We start from the raw sequence: 16,120 nt of genomic DNA on the forward strand, positions 1-16,120 counted from the left end.
CCTCCGTCTGTCTGTCCCTGTCTGTCCTTCTCTTCCTCCCACAGTCCCCTGCATGTCCAACTTCACTGCTCCCTCGGGAACAGTCCTCTCCCCAGATTACCCAGAAGGCTACGGGAACAACATGAACTGCGTCTGGCTCATCCAATCGGATCCAGGCTCCAGAATCCACTTGGCATTTAATGACTTTGACCTGGAGGCACCCTACGACTCCCTGACGGTGAAAGACGGTGAGATAAACGACGCCGCCGTCATCGGGAGGTTCTCTGGAGCTGAGAGTCCCTCCCACCTGACGTCCAACACCCACACGCTGAGGCTGGAGTTTCAGGCTGATCACTCCATGTCAGGAAGAGGATTTAACATCACCTACAGTAGTATGTCATTTTTATGTTTCATTTTATTGTAATTTCCCTTTCCAAATTGCAAAAAAATAGACATTACTATATTTATGACCAGTCAAAAAGTCACAAATATTAGATTTTTTAGTTGAAGTATGACATAATTTACTTTATTTTCCTCTGCGGCAGAATAATGTAGACGGAAATTGTTCTGTTTTGAAACTATAAGGCAACATAAATGTAAATGCATTTCGTGCACGAGGTTCAGACAAGACTGCAAATGCCTGTGTTCGATGTGAGTAAACTCTCAACTGGAACTATATCCATCCACACTTGAACTTCTCTGGCCTAAACTTTCTTTGTCACAATCAAAATGATTGAAATGGACTTAATTGTGGTCATTTTCATCCAACAATTGCTTAGAAAAGAAAGTGTAGTGTCCGCCATACCATATATGTGATGTTTGGATATTTTGTCTTTTAAAAAAAAAATACACAAAGGATTAGATCATACTCAAAGCTTTAGCACAAGGGTTTGTTCCAGAAAATACAAAAGACAGACTGTATTGATTCAAGAGGGGTAATTTGGTTAGTTTGGTAGCCAAGAATAGAAGTGTAAGTAGCAGAACAAAGAGGGAAATAAGACAAGAGATACAGCAACGTAACTGTATTTGGAACCTCTCTGGTTCCTTGTCAGGTGAGATGACTGATATGATTTTCATCTCTGTGAGTCCGGTACTTAGAGGCGTCCAGGGTGTGGTTACATAAGACGACTTGAAGTAAGAAGAAACTATCTTCGTACCATCAAATGAGCAATGCATTAATCAAAAGCTTCCAAATCGCTCCTTTTAAACATCACACGTTCTGTCTTTAACCTTTGTCAAATTAAAATCCACCTTCTGTTTGTTGTCAGCTGTGCAAACACGTGTCACTGATCAAAACCCAGGTGACTGTTGGACGTATTGACGAGCAGCTTGCTCGACATCAGGATACATAATGTACAGTAAATGAGATGGTTTTGGATTTGCTGGGAGGCATATTTGTTCATTTTTCGATGCAGGCGAACAGTGTTTGAGATAATTTAAGCTAAACACGTCTTCATACCGGACAAACAGAGATGGAAATTGATATTGATCTTCTTTCCTGTGTTTGAGTTGATGGCAAACAGGCATTTTTCTCGACGCTGAAATCTTCTGTCCACAACTTTCCTCACAGTATTTCGGTGGTTGTTGCTCATATTATTCAGTATCTTTCTGCTTTTTCATGTTTTAAGGTCAGTGTATATTGTTGAAATGAACCACGGCCAATGTGGTTATGTGACATGAATTTACTACTGGGACTTATGTACTCTTTCATATGAAAACACGAATGCTTCAACTGGCCAAATATGGGTATTTTAAAGTTGAATTACATAGTCCTATAATCTGTTCAACCGGATTATATCCTTAAGCAGAAATACTTAAATCCAGGTACAGTACAAAATACAGCATATACAGATGTATTTGTTTAGTTCAAACCAATCTAAAAGAGGTAGCACAGCCTGAAAAAAAAAAAGGACTAAACACTTACATCACAAACAGACGCTTACATAAGCGTTTCATTGCCAAAATAAACTTCCTTTTGGAACATGGTTCTTGGATTTTCTAGTCTGTGAGTGTCTATAAACTATATTTTCTGCTAATCTTTAGTTTCATTTTTTTATTTGTGTGTCTCTATCTTTTTTGTGGCTGTCCAGCCTCTGATACCTTCCTCATTATTATGTCTTATATCTCTGTGCAACTTTGCACCACAGCATTTGGCCATAATGAGTGTCCAGACCCTGGCATTCCTATCAACGCTCGCCGCTTTGGAGACAGTTTCCAGCTTGGCAGCTCTATCTCTGTGGTCTGCGAGGACGGATTCATCAAAACCCAAGGAAGCGAGACCATCACCTGTCAGTTAGAAAGAGGAAAAGTCATGTGGAGTGGGCCCATTCCTAAATGCGAAGGTAAATATTGACAAGATGTCTGACTGAAGTATTAATATCATCATTACTGCACTGTAGCATCAAGACCAATGAGTTAGACAGATGGTGATACAGCAGGAGAAACTCTTAACTTAATTATATAAAACAATGTACAATATATGTGACAAAATTACTATGTAATGACCTGTTGCCAAAAAGGTCAGGAAAGTTAATAGCTCATATTTTACATTTAAGATATAATTGGAAGCCACTATCAACATGGCATGTTTTTTAAGTAGTAGTAGTGATAAAACACCTAATGATACCTTGAAAAGTCTAATAAAATGTTTTCTTACAGGTCATTGTGCCACTCCATTTCAACAGTAGCTATTTAATACATTTATTAACACTGTTATTCATCACACATGTCTCGAGCAATTACATTACCATTAAGAAATATAATCACGTATTGACGTGCTATCGGTGCAAAGTTTAATCAAAGCAAAGTCTAACAGTGATTATGAAATAGCTTGGAATAAAAGCACAATGTATTAACTGTTAAGTATGAGTCTATCAGCAGGTATAATCGACATTAAGACGTGCTAACAGTTTCTGTTGATGCAGACGTTGACTGAACAAAGGAAAACCATTTAATGTTTCCAGATCCATCATCCTTGAAGCGACGTAGACAGCCAGCAAATCTTGAACTTGGAGCAAAAAGATTTGCTAAAGTGACTATAAAACCCACCGTCTGTACCAACTGACAAATTGAACGATTGACGATTGAACAGTGTTTCACTCATTTGCTCCAAGTGTCAATGGCAACAGTTTTTAACGTGTTTTCCAAGTTCTTTCACTGACCCCGCAAGTGCCAGAGAGAAGGTTAATTTAGTTTTTTAAACACAAACTACATTGAAGGAACTCTTTGGTCTTTGGAGCGATCACAGTCGACTTGACAAAACCACAAGGATGAATCAGTCTAATCAGCTGATTGAAAATGGATCATGCTTTCCTGTCCATTTCACCTAGAACACAAACACATCATACAACTCAACTCTGATTGTCTGTTTTGTGTCCTCCACATCTCCCTGTTCTCCCCCAGCCCCGTGTGGAGGTCACTATTCAGCCCCTAGTGGAGTGATTTTGTCTCCCGGGTGGCCTGGCTACTATAAAGACTCCCTCAGCTGTGAGTGGGTGATTGAATCAGAACCTGGACGCTCCATCAAAATCACATTTGACAGGTGGGTGGCATAATTCTCTCATCTTGTACTGTATATTGTAAAGGTACAGCTTTGAACAGTGTGGATTCATTTAAATCAACATCAAACTTAACATCCATGGGGATTTTATGTGAAATATAATTACATTATCTTAAATGTAATGGCTGTTTTAATAGAGTTTGGAGTTGTTTGTAGACTAGGAAGGCTGGGTAGTAATTTAGTTTATTTAATGTGGTCTCTTTGCTATAAAGTGGTGAGAGTACAGTATATGCAGGACAAAGTGTATGTTTTATTGTGTACCTTTTATTGGTTTTAGCTTCTGGTCAAAACAAAGTTGTTCAGAAAGTACATTTTGTTTAATGCCAATTTTGGAGGTTTGAACGAGAAGCCAGCTATCTAAGAGATTTAATAAAAAGTAATCTAAAATTCATCGCACACAGATATTTACTTTGTATTCAGTGACCGAATGTGCTGACACAATATTTCCCATCATAAACGTAATGATCCAGATGAATATGATAAATTGTCTTGGTGTCCTCTGTGTCTCAACAGGTTCCAGACTGAGCTGGGCTATGACTTCCTCGAGATCCACGATGGGCCGAACCTCTTGTCTCCTCTGGTCGGTTCCTTTAATGGCACCCAGGTTCCTCAGTTCCTGTTCAGCACCAGCAACTTCCTCTATCTGCTGTTCACCACGGACAACAGCAGATCAAACGCTGGCTTCAAAATATTATATGAAAGTAAGTTAGAAACAGATGTAGGTTCACGTATAAACATGCACAAGCGGCCTCAAAGAGAATGTCCACTTTCTCCCGCAGTTCCGCAGCATCTCTAAACACAAATGCACAGCATCACACAGGTAGCCCTCCAGATAGACTTTTACAAGCTGGCCTTGAATGGGATCATTAGCTGAACAATGAATGCACAGCATGATCCAATATGCTGAGACTTAAACCATCTGTGATTCTATAGAACACGCAGGTCAGCTCTTTTTAAACCCTTTTTTCCCCTTCAGGTGTCACAGTCGACAGCTACTCATGCCTGGACCCTGGTATTCCTGTCAACGGCATTCGTTATGGACAGGATTTCTCCATAGGTTCCACCGTGTCATTTGGTTGTGATTCTGGATACAGACTCAGCCACGAGGAGCCGCTGGTGTGTGAGAAGAACCACTGGTGGAGCCACCCTTTGCCCACATGTGACGGTAAATATCTTTAAACTTCTTAATTAGGTAGGGTCACATTGCTGATGCAGCACAAAGATCATTTTTTCATAATCAGGTAAGAATACAGGCAGATTTGTACTGGTTTCCTGCTCCACATCATTCTCTGTGATTGCACTTATCTAATATTTTATATCCTGACCTAAAAGGTTTATTCAATAAAACATGTTATCGTGACCTTGATTCAGAATGAGAATCCACTGTTTCCTGAGGTATCACATGCTGACCGGCCACACAGTACTTTAAGGTCAACTTGACTTCAGCCCTGCTAATGGTAGCACACTTGTTTTTTCTCTGCAAGTAAAAGGCTTCATTGAAATGACTCAGTGTTTTTCATGGAGAACATTATTTTTAAGATTAAAACAAAAAACACACCAACAAACCTTTGTGACGAATGCTCAACAAGATGATCTAACTAATCCAACGCAGGAGCATCATAGAGGCCAGACTGTGGGAGAAAGCTCAGCAGTGGAGCTGATACCATTCTGTGGGGAGTTGAGTCATGTATAGAAAATATCGTTTTGTGACAAACCCATTGATGAATTGCACACACACACACACATAGAGTAGATGAAGGTAGACATAGCAGGTATATATCATCAAGGCTGTGGGTGATGTGAGAGCTTGTACCGTGCATTGTCTACTGTACTCTATAGATGCGTACATGCATGTCAACACCTGTGTGTGTGTGTCTGTGACTCTGTTTGTAGCCTGCTTTCATCCATGGGTCTCCTGTCACCCACACTCCTGTGTGAACTGTGAACACAGAAGTGGTTTGAGGTAGATATGAGTTAAGGTTGACGAGAGCCTGTATCGGCTGTCACCTCGTCTCTCTTCGCTGTCAAATGTGCGAGTGGGGGGGGGGGGGGGTGCAGGAATAAGAGGAGTGGGGAAAGAGGACTCCTCTTTTCTCTGTGGGCCCTTCATCCATTCACAGGAAAGCAGAACAGAAAGGATGAGAGAAATGTGCATGAAAACACGTTTGAATGGTGCAATTCCTGGGACTGCCGCTAGTTTCCTCCAAGGAGGCCCCGTGGAATTTATGTGCTGAATACCATTAGACTGTGTTTACACTGCACTGCATGTACCATACTGGTGGAGGAAATGTTTGCTGCTCCGGGTTGCTCAGAGATGGTTTCGGCCCAATGATTGACAACCAGTACACGGTGAGCAGCGCCAGCTGAGTCAGCCCTGGGAAGTGTGGTACAAATCAAACACTGTTCACACTGAGAGAGATGAAAATAAATAGCCGTGGAACATATGGTAGGGCAGCGTAGTGGTGCAGCGGATAGTTCCCACAGCAAGAGGGTTTGTGTGTTCCCCATGTCTCCGTGATATTAAATGGAATATTTTAAGTACATTTCATTTTATTAGTCAATTATTTTGCCTTCTAAAGTGAAAAGAACTCTATTCAGTCACAGGAGAAATGACACAAATGACAGAATGACCGTAGCCATCACAGTCAAAATGAAAGATCATGGCAAATCAAAAAGACAGACAGAGAGAATGAAGAGGATAGAAAGCAAAGAGAGAGAAAATGGCTGAAAATGAGATTCTATGCAGTGTCTTAAATTTCTCACATAACCCTGGCAGATAGTATGAATAATTAATAGTGTGTGCATGCAATCTTCAATGCATGAGTGTTTGTATGTGAGTGTGTCTGCTTATATATAAGCAATATTTTGGGAATAGTCTCACCCCTTTTGTTTATGGAGATGCTGATGGAGGGCGACTGAGAAGATGCTGATGCTCTGTTATGGTTCAAGCAATTATTTGCTTAATTTATGTGTTTATGTGGTTAGGTCAGTAGAGGCCAGGAGCTTTTATTTGGGCTGCAGCTCTTAGAGTTGGTGGTTTTGGAGTGTCCCACTTAAGAAAACTTCCACAGAACTTTCAGGTCTGACCTTCTTCCTGCCGCTCTGCCACCGTTGCACTTTTGATGTAATGTTATGGCATTTTGAAAAGGAAGATGACAGGCCAGTCGCCCAACTGTAAGATGAACCAACTGGAGCGAACAAAAATGAAGCACCCTGCCATATATGCATACATTAGTATGCATAGAATGACCAACTGATTTTTCTTACCTTTTCTGAAAAGCTGGTCTCAACTCTGAGTATATCTTTGCCAGTGTGGGTCTTTATCTGCATGACAATGTGTTTAACCATGGTGCAGGGTCATCTCAGGGCCATAATCTGAGTCTCAATGTTTTAGGAATGTTCTCCACAGCTTTGTCACAGCATTAATTTTAAAGAAAAACAATAACCTGTTAACACAGAGCGCATCGAGGACGACATGTTTGCATTACCGTAATTGCGGGACGGTCTGTGCTATCGGAAAAATTCCAAAGGTTTTTGAAAGAAAGTCAAAGTTAGGGATGGGAATTGATATCGGTCCGATACTGGTCAAAATCACTGGATCGAATATTGGAGAGATGATAATAATAATCTAGAATCCAATACGGTCCAAAAATCCTATATATTTTATTATGCTTTACTATGCACAGACTGAAATAAATATCAGCAAATATCACCATTTGTTAGCTGAGTCATGTTTGGGCTGTTTATTTCTTCTTGTATGATTTTGATTTGTTACACAGTTGGAGAATCATGTCTTTGAAATGACTCTTTTATCTTTTATCATTATAGATACTCGGGTTTTTGATATGAATATATATATCTATACGTGGTTATTACAGTAATTTCGCTCGCACTGCTGCAGGAAGTCTGCAAATCGACGTCTTTGTTGCCAGAGAGGAGAGAGTTGGAAAAACACCTGTACATAAATTTTTTGGGCCTGTTTTTGGTCATTGAGTCAAAAACTTAAGCAAATGTTATTTTAAAAGTTTTATACTGTTCAAATGTCAAATTTAACAGGCAAACGTGTTGTACAGTGTTCATGTACAACTACAGTGTTTTTTTCTAAATAAAACTATTTTAAGTAAATGCAGTAAATTGTAAATAACTGCCATAACTGTTGAAAGTTATTCTGGAAAAATTGGCAAAAGCACTTACATTTTCTGGCCCTTTTCTGGTTAAAATAAGCAAAAAAAAGTCCAGGCAGACATTTTAAGGCGTCGGTGTTTAAGGTTAAATAAAAAAAACCTCTGATCAGGCAGAACCGTTCTCATCTCCAGATCGCCACCGTAATCCAATTATTTATTCATGCATTTTTACTGAGCCATAACCTACACCCCCGGTAACTTTCATCCAAATCTGTTCTTTACTCTGTGATTTATTCTGCTCACAGACAAACATGTCCAAAAACATAATCTCCTTGGTGGAAGTAATGATATTCAAACTTTTGTTTCTACATTTCTATTCATTGTAGGTTGCTCAGAGCAGAGGTTAGGGTGGATTCACTTGGAGAGGGTTGTTTCATGCAGAACCCGTCTACCTATCTATCTATCTCCCCAGCCGCCCATCCATCCATCCATCCATTCATCTGTCCATCTGCCCATTTACCTCTTATAGTGTTTGTGTGTGGGTAATACCCATATGAGAGGTCCACAGGGGAACATTATCTGTTTTAGCTATCAACAATCTGATGCTAACCTATTCTCTCTCGCTCTCTCTCACCCTCTCTCCCTCTCTGCCCCACTCTGTCTTTCTCAATCTATCCAGCTCTATGTGGTGGAGATGTTAGGGGTCCCTGGGGAACCATCCTTAGCCCCGGCTATCCAGACAGCTACCCTTCATCTCTCAACTGCACCTGGACTGTTGAAGTCAGCCACGGGAAAGGCAAGACACGCACACACACACACACACACACACACACACACACACACACACACACACACACGCACACACACACATGCATGCACACACACGCACACAGACACATGTTCACACTGCTTAATGGAAAGAGACAAAGTGAGAGACAATAGCAAGTAGCATGCATACACCGTGCAGCTACTGCAATGCTCTAACACAAACTTGCATTACAATAATTGTGCAGTATTTTCAATGTTTTCTATCACATTCAGAAGGACATGTTCATGTCACTCACACGCATGTAGGTTTAATCTGTTATGATGTAAGTTATATTAAATATTTTAAAATCTCTCTGTAAAGTGATTCATACAGATTATAACTGTAGGTGTAAGCCTGCTGAGAATGAATCAAAGTTCTCTCCCTCTCCCAATCTTTCTGTCCACTTCTATGTGCGTGTGTGTGTGTGTGTGTACAACAGGAGTCCAGTTTCAGTTCAATTCTTTTCATCTGGAGGACCAACACGATTACCTCTTGGTTACCGAGAACGGGAGTTTCCTGCAACCACTGGCTCGCCTGACTGGCAACGAGTTGCCTAGCAACATCAACGCCGGTCTCTATGGCAACTTCAAAGCCCAACTACGATTCATCTCTGACTTTTCGATCTCATATGAGGGCTTCAACATAACTTTCTCTGGTAATTAACTCACCCGTAGTGATATTGTGATATCTTCACTCTCAGTTTCCTCAATCCAAGTGTTGAATTTTCTGTAAAACTGTAAAACAATGGTAAGTTTTTAATCTCAAACCAGGCTTTGTGAAAAAAATAGTCAAGCGATAACACCCGTCATGAATTTCAGCCTGGAAACCTCACTGAGAGGGATCCAAGACAGTGCAATGAAATAAAATACTTTTTTTTTTAGAGACAAGAAAGCAGAACAACATCTCTACCCAGGCGGAGACAATTATTGTCTCTTAAAGTGTATTGTGGCAAATGATCTGTCATAGCTTTACCTCAAGTTGTACAGTTACCAAGGAACAGAGCTGTGCAATAATACAAGTAGATAAAAGTTGCAGACAAAAAAAATACAAGCATAATATTTTTTTCCCCCCACACATTTTGCTGTACTGTGTAGAGATATGGCACAACAAGTCCATGTTTTTTCATGAAAATTTTTTTTTTGGCACATTCAATATAGTATATTAGGACTAATGTGTCACTGTGTTGTCAGTGTTTTTCTCTTATCAGAGATGTTCACCACTGGTCTACTCAAAGTTGTATTTTTGAGTTCCAAAAACAACACAGAACAGCAGAGACAGAGGTCACACAACATTAAACCAAATGCAATCCAACATTAAACAACACAAAAGTAGAAAAGATGAGATGGAGATGGATTCTTCATAGCTCGTGTTCCAAAAATGTGTGCAAATTGCAGACACTTAAGGCGAAATCCAAAGCCGCATCTGCCCCTCATGGGCCGAGATTCACACTCTCACTGACTCTGTAAAAAAAAAAAAAAAGCGATTTAAGCTCGCTTTACACTGAAGGACGTCGTACCACCACCCAGATGGCACAAGCCGAGTTTCAGAATGTACCACATGGGATGTGTCACCAGAAATGTGACTTGTCAATTGTGTCATATTGCAGTACACTGTCAAATACACATCACATCGCCAGTCTGAGCCTACAGAAAATAAAACTCCTTCTGTTCCTCGCTAAAAACACAGAATCACAAACACAAGTTCACTTCAGGACATAATGGAGCCAAACAATACACAGACTAGGTATTCTTAGTTTTCGGTTTTCACCCAGAAACTTAGAATGTATAGGTTTCTCTCCTGTATCATTGTAGAACTAAATGTGTGTATTTATAGAGTTTCAATGTATGTTTGCAGAATATACCTTGGAGCCGTGTGAGGACCCTGGAATGCCTCCGTTCGGCAGGAGGAACGGCTACAGTTTCGGCGTCGGCGATACGTTGTCTTTTTCCTGCAATATGGGTTACCGCCTTGAGGGGGCACCAGAGGTAATCTGCCTCGGTGGTGGGCGGAGAATGTGGAGTTCTCCTCTTCCAAGATGTGTTGGTATGTATCCATTTTAACAAAATAGTCAAATATGTTGTGGAAAGTAGAGAAATAAAGAGTCTTTGGCTCAGGAAGGATCTTCTCTTTGGAGGAAGAACATTTAACGCCGTGATTTGATGTTTACGAATACATAGTCACTAATTTAAAGATGGGAACATGGTCGGTTGTATAACTGCTTCTGCGAACAAGGTAGCCTCGCTCTTGAAGTCCATCCTGATGTTTGAACACAACCAACCAAACCATGTCTAAACAAATCCTCCGATAAACACAGCAAACATGTTACATGATATAAGGCATGTGGCTACGTCAAACATATTTAAAATAACTTTTATGATAATTTTATGATAAGTTTGTTTGCCGAGGTTTGTGAGTCATAAGCTGTGAAGAAAACTTTATAAATACATTTGACATTTAAAACGCATGGAGCATATTTTTTATTTGCCACCAAGCGCGGTTAACTGTAAGCATAGACTGTATCTGAAAATGCTTCTGCCAATTATTATTATTTTTTTTTTTAAATCAGCCAAATCTAATAACATGATTAAACCTTTACTTGAGGAGTTAATGTTCTCAGTCGCTAGTTTCAGTTCAATAGAACATGGAAATACAGTAGATACTAAAGTATGGTACAAATGAGTGACACCAGTGTGATTGACACCTGGTATACACTCTTAGAAATAAAAGTGCTAAGTAGAACCATATATGGTTCTTCGGTTTGTCTTCATAGGAGAACCCTTTTTGACTCCGGGTAGAACCTTTTTTATAAAGGTTCCACCAAGAATCCTTTTAAAACCCTTTATTCAGGAAAAGGGGTTTAAAGGGTTCTCTGGATCAAAAGGGTTTTTGAGAAGAAAATGGTTCCAGGTAGAACCTCAGCCCTTGAAGAAGGACCCTTTTGGAACCCTTATTTCTAAGAGTGGAGGCACCTATAAAATGTTTCAGGTTTGAAAACCTGACACGGCACTGGTCAAATTCCAAGCCTCCACAATTGAACAGTACATCCATTAACACTGTCTACGTTTATTATGACAAAGACGATGCTTACAATCCACATAAACCCAGTCATAACTGGCTTAACTTATTATGAATAGTGCTGACATTAGACCAAAGTAGTAGCTGGGCCAGTAGCCCTTGTTGAAACTCTGGGGTAGGCGTGCTGTCAGCACCTTTTTCCGATGGGTTGTTGTTGTTGTAAGAGGGTGCTGATTAACTCTGATTAACGTTTCTCTGTTGAGAAACGTCTTGGATTTTGGAGAGTTCATAACACAAACTTTCGGAGTTCATCTGGTTTAATGTGCTGTGGATTTTGCTTGGAGATAAAATAAAAGGTTGCAAAAAAAAACACTTCAAAAAGAGAAGGAGGATATGAAAAAGGGGGGGAAGGACTGTGTTTTTGGGTCTTTGAGAGGGATGGCTCACACTCTTGTGATATTAATAGTCCTCTCATGTTATCTTCTTTGAGGGTAGTAGCATTCAAATATTAATCAGAGAGGAGTCTTTATTGTTGTAGATTTTCCATTCTTTGGAGATTTGGCTCGTGCTTCTATTTGAGTTGTGTCCAGTCTTAATCCACTGGGCTTCTGTGTTAAATCTCCAAAGCTGCTCTGTTTTAGGGGAAAAGGAATCTCTTGTTTCTGCTTCTTGTCCCAAATGACAATTTAATGCTGATGAGGGAAAAAAAAGGGAGGGGGGGCTTTTTGGGTCAAAATGTCCATTCTTTCTAATATCTGGCACAATAATTTCCTTCAGAATAAATTAAATTATATCTCATTTTGTCTTATCTTATTCAGGCCTAAAATGACCCTGAATAAGACGTCTACATCCGACTGTTTTCTTAAAAGCTCAGACAGAATTCAGAGTTTTGATCTGTTCTTCCTTCATGGCCCAAGTTTTTAATATTAAGGACATTACAATAATTACAATGCCAAATTCCTTTTAATAAGAACAATCATCTTCAAGAATTTGTGAATAAAGTAGATGACAATAAAGGTTCCAGGAAGAATGTGATATTACAATAAGTTATATCTAAGATGTCCTTCCATATATGAAATAAACTTAACTTAAGGGGGGAAATACCAAAATAACATTTATTAATGTTTATCTTTGGCTTTTGTGACATGAGATAGAAGGAAATGTAACCATCCATCAAATCCAAAATGGTGTAAATGCAGTAGTCTGCTAAATTTGAAAAGTGGTACAAGCCACAAACAAAAAGGCACATATCGATACAAACTGCTCAGTCAGGCGTAAACACACTGATGAGAAGAAATCTCCACCTGAAGTGGAAAATTAGAGCATCCTGAGTTGTAACACTAATTACTAACTGCACCAAAAGGCCAACAAATGAACCGAAATAAGCAAATGAATGGATTTATTTGTCGATTTTTTTAAATATGTGCCTGGTGTAGACACGTCATGTAAAAACATGTACTCCACCAGAGGCAAATGCTCTATGGCAAATACTAAAAGATCGCTGGAACTCGATCAACTATATGACTCATTCAGAATCAGTTGTTTATCACTGATTGTAGCTTTTTTTCACTGTGGTGAGCGAGACGGTGATTTGGATAAATGTGGCAAAATCATCCCTTCCAGAAGAATTTCTGTATCAATAACAGGGCCTGAAATGAGCTTCCTCTGCTCCACAGACCAGCAACAGCCACTGCACTCCACATGTACACTTAAGTCTGTAAATCGCCACCAACAAAGGGAAACTGCAAGGTTAGATTGGTGAGAATGAAACTAAAATTAAAGTAATAATATAAAAAGACAAATAGAGTAGATTTTGGGTGCCATGGTATTAACTCTGGTGTTTATGTTTTAGCAGAAATCCTCACTTTGTGCCTGACCAAAGCAACAGCTCTGTGGGTGAATCAGTAGCTGCAATAAGTCTAATCCACAATAAGCACATAGCAAAAGTGTGCACTGTGACTGTGGGACTGCACACGAGCGGAAAGACAAACGTTAGGGTCCGGTTTTATTTAAAGAGGACATTCAGAATAGAGAAAATTAAACAGAGCCATATTTATTTTCAGCTTTGCGTGATGTTTGCAGAGCCAATCATTAAGTCTCAGACTCATCGGTTCTTCAACATGCAGGTTACGTGCCAGTCTTCTATGGTGTAGTGCACTTTGCTATATTTAGGTCCCGTATGTTGTGTTGCATTGCTGCATGATGATGAAGTGTATAGGAAAGGGTCGCGAAGATGAAGAAACCTACTATTTGGTGCAAACGTTTCATTCTTGGTTATGCTATCACCTCTGTAAGTTTTTATGGGGTATGAATAAGCTAAATTTGTGGTTTTTCATGTTTCCTCACTTACCCTGGCAGGTCAAGCACATTGCTTTCATAAAGCACATCCAAAAGCAGAGTTGAATGGGCAGCACAAAAGACTATTTGCGTTTTCATAAAGCAGATCTTTGGCTTCTTATTAATCCAAGTTATGCCTTATTTCCTGCTGCTGTACCCGACTGTTTTATGCACTTTATTTCCATTTGTGCAGAAAAAAGAGGATTACATTTAAAGGAAAACAGCAATTAAAGGGACAGGAAAAAGCTAAATGGAAGGAGAAAAGGAGAGGAGGGTACAAGGGAGGGAGGGAGAGAGAGAGGGGGTGCACAAGAGCGAGGGAGTTACAGAGGAAAGAGGGAGAGGGTGTAGAGGTAATTTTCTAAATGGAAACCCTAGCAGCGTGATTTATTGACAATATGACAGCTGTAATATGACTATTACACCAGTTGAGACATAAAGAGGGGAGAGCATCACAGAGAGTGAGAGAAAAAGAGAGGGAAGGGGCACACAGTGCATTGTGTAGATAGAGGGCACATGTAAAGATACACACACGTGGAGTCTCTTTAGGTAAATTAGTTCCCGAGTTTTACTGCTGCTGCATTCCCTATAACAGACGCAGAGGGGCTGACAGCACAGCTGTTTAAGAGGGTGGTTAAATTACTCTCAGGCAAACACATACACACAGAAACAACACACACACAAAACATATAAAACATCCACAAACACACACATATAAGCGCACACAGAGAAAACACACACTAGTAGAAGTATTTGACAGAAAAAATAATTATTGTCTTGGATAAGATTAAACACATATACATGTATATATATATATATATATATATATATGTATATATATGTATATATATACATATATATATGTATATATGTATATATATGTATATATATATATATATATGTATATATGTATATATATGTATATATATATGTATATATATATATATATATGTATATATATATATATATGTATATATATATATATGTATATATATATGTATATATATATATATACATATATATATACAACTTTTCTTGAAACCCCCAAAGAATCACATAACATAATTTTGTATGTATCTTTCCTAATTAGTTTTTCATAGTATGAGTCACATGATTCCCTTTGGGTTTACATAACACCTCATAACACTCACTGTATGTTTTAATTATTAGTAATTTAAAGGTGATTTATGGAAAATATGTACAGCTGTGTTTATAACAGTAAACGTTGCAGAGGTTTGGGTCACCAAGATTTTAATGAAACAAATACAGAGATGCAGATCAACACATGTATTATGTTTTATACATTACAATCTATCTTGTTCATTTCCGTATGCCGGCAACAGGCGGAGAGAAAAAGTGAAAGTGTGGCTGCTGGAGAGCAGCACTGCAGGAATATCACTTGATGAGAGGAGACAGTGACAACAATGGACCTGAAAAACCATTGACATCAACAAATCAACAAAGTTGGGAAAGAGAGAGCTGACATTCCCCTCCTCTTTTAGCTGTATTTTAATGCATCTTCTCCTCCATTTTTGAGAGGGGTGGTGAGGCTTTCTAGATTTGCAGCTACAGTAGTATGTCAAGTTGCTTCGAGTTGTATTATTTGTGGGTGGAGCAACAGACCGAAACAACAAAAGCTAAACATACATTTCCAGTTGCGGCCTGCATATTAACAACTATTTTGTGGCTGCACAATTGTTATTAGTGAAGCCAGTATTTCAATGTTTCCTCAATCTCTGTGCGACAGCTCATGGTTATGCTTCGTCTTAATATAAAACATTTCTTCCAAAGCACATTTTTAATTCTCTTCTCTCTGCCTTTGTCATCAGCGGAGTGTGGCTCTTCTGTTATCAACAACGAGGGCATCCTTCTCTCTCCAAACTACCCGATGAACTATGACAACAACCATGAGTGCATCTATAGCATCCAGGTAATAAATCTGTATAATTTTTAACATGTGTTCTCACTGAATTAAAGCAATGGCACTCACTCTAATTTGATTAATCATTATGATACAATAAAACCTGTGTGAATACTGTACGTGTGTTGTTTGCTTTGGCTGTAAATAACTCTCCCTTGGCCTTTGTGTGGACTTCAGGTGCAGGCTGGAAAGGGCATCAACATCTCTGCCAGAACCTTTCATCTCGCCCAAGGGGATATACTCAAGGTAAACATGCATGCACGCACATGCAATACTCTCTCTCTGGGTTTCTGTGTGAGTGAGACTTTAAAGAAGTCGGTGTGCTGTGAGTCCCTGCGAGTTTGCATCATGAGTACACTGTTTCTGTTGTCTGTGCA

General features: G+C 39.3%; 1 protein-coding gene across 1 annotated transcript in view; it reads left to right on the forward strand.

Annotated features, from left to right (window-relative positions):
- Positions 1-16,120, forward strand: part of csmd3b (CUB and Sushi multiple domains 3b) — a gene marked incomplete at both ends in the record, with an annotated part of 347,168 nt that overhangs the window by 259,904 nt on the left and 71,144 nt on the right. The window contains 10 exons of the mRNA XM_083899904.1: positions 45-371; positions 2,127-2,321; positions 3,382-3,520; positions 4,052-4,239; positions 4,515-4,703; positions 8,342-8,458; positions 8,910-9,125; positions 10,325-10,513; positions 15,652-15,752; positions 15,921-15,989. Coding sequence (XP_083756030.1) covers positions 45-371; positions 2,127-2,321; positions 3,382-3,520; positions 4,052-4,239; positions 4,515-4,703; positions 8,342-8,458; positions 8,910-9,125; positions 10,325-10,513; positions 15,652-15,752; positions 15,921-15,989 — 1,730 coding nt within the window. The remainder of the gene's footprint in view (positions 1-44; positions 372-2,126; positions 2,322-3,381; positions 3,521-4,051; positions 4,240-4,514; positions 4,704-8,341; positions 8,459-8,909; positions 9,126-10,324; positions 10,514-15,651; positions 15,753-15,920; positions 15,990-16,120) is intronic.

Source organism: Microchirus variegatus (genome assembly GCF_963457635.1).
Source record: "Microchirus variegatus genome assembly, chromosome: 13".
Taxonomy (NCBI): Eukaryota; Metazoa; Chordata; class Actinopteri; order Pleuronectiformes; family Soleidae; genus Microchirus; species Microchirus variegatus.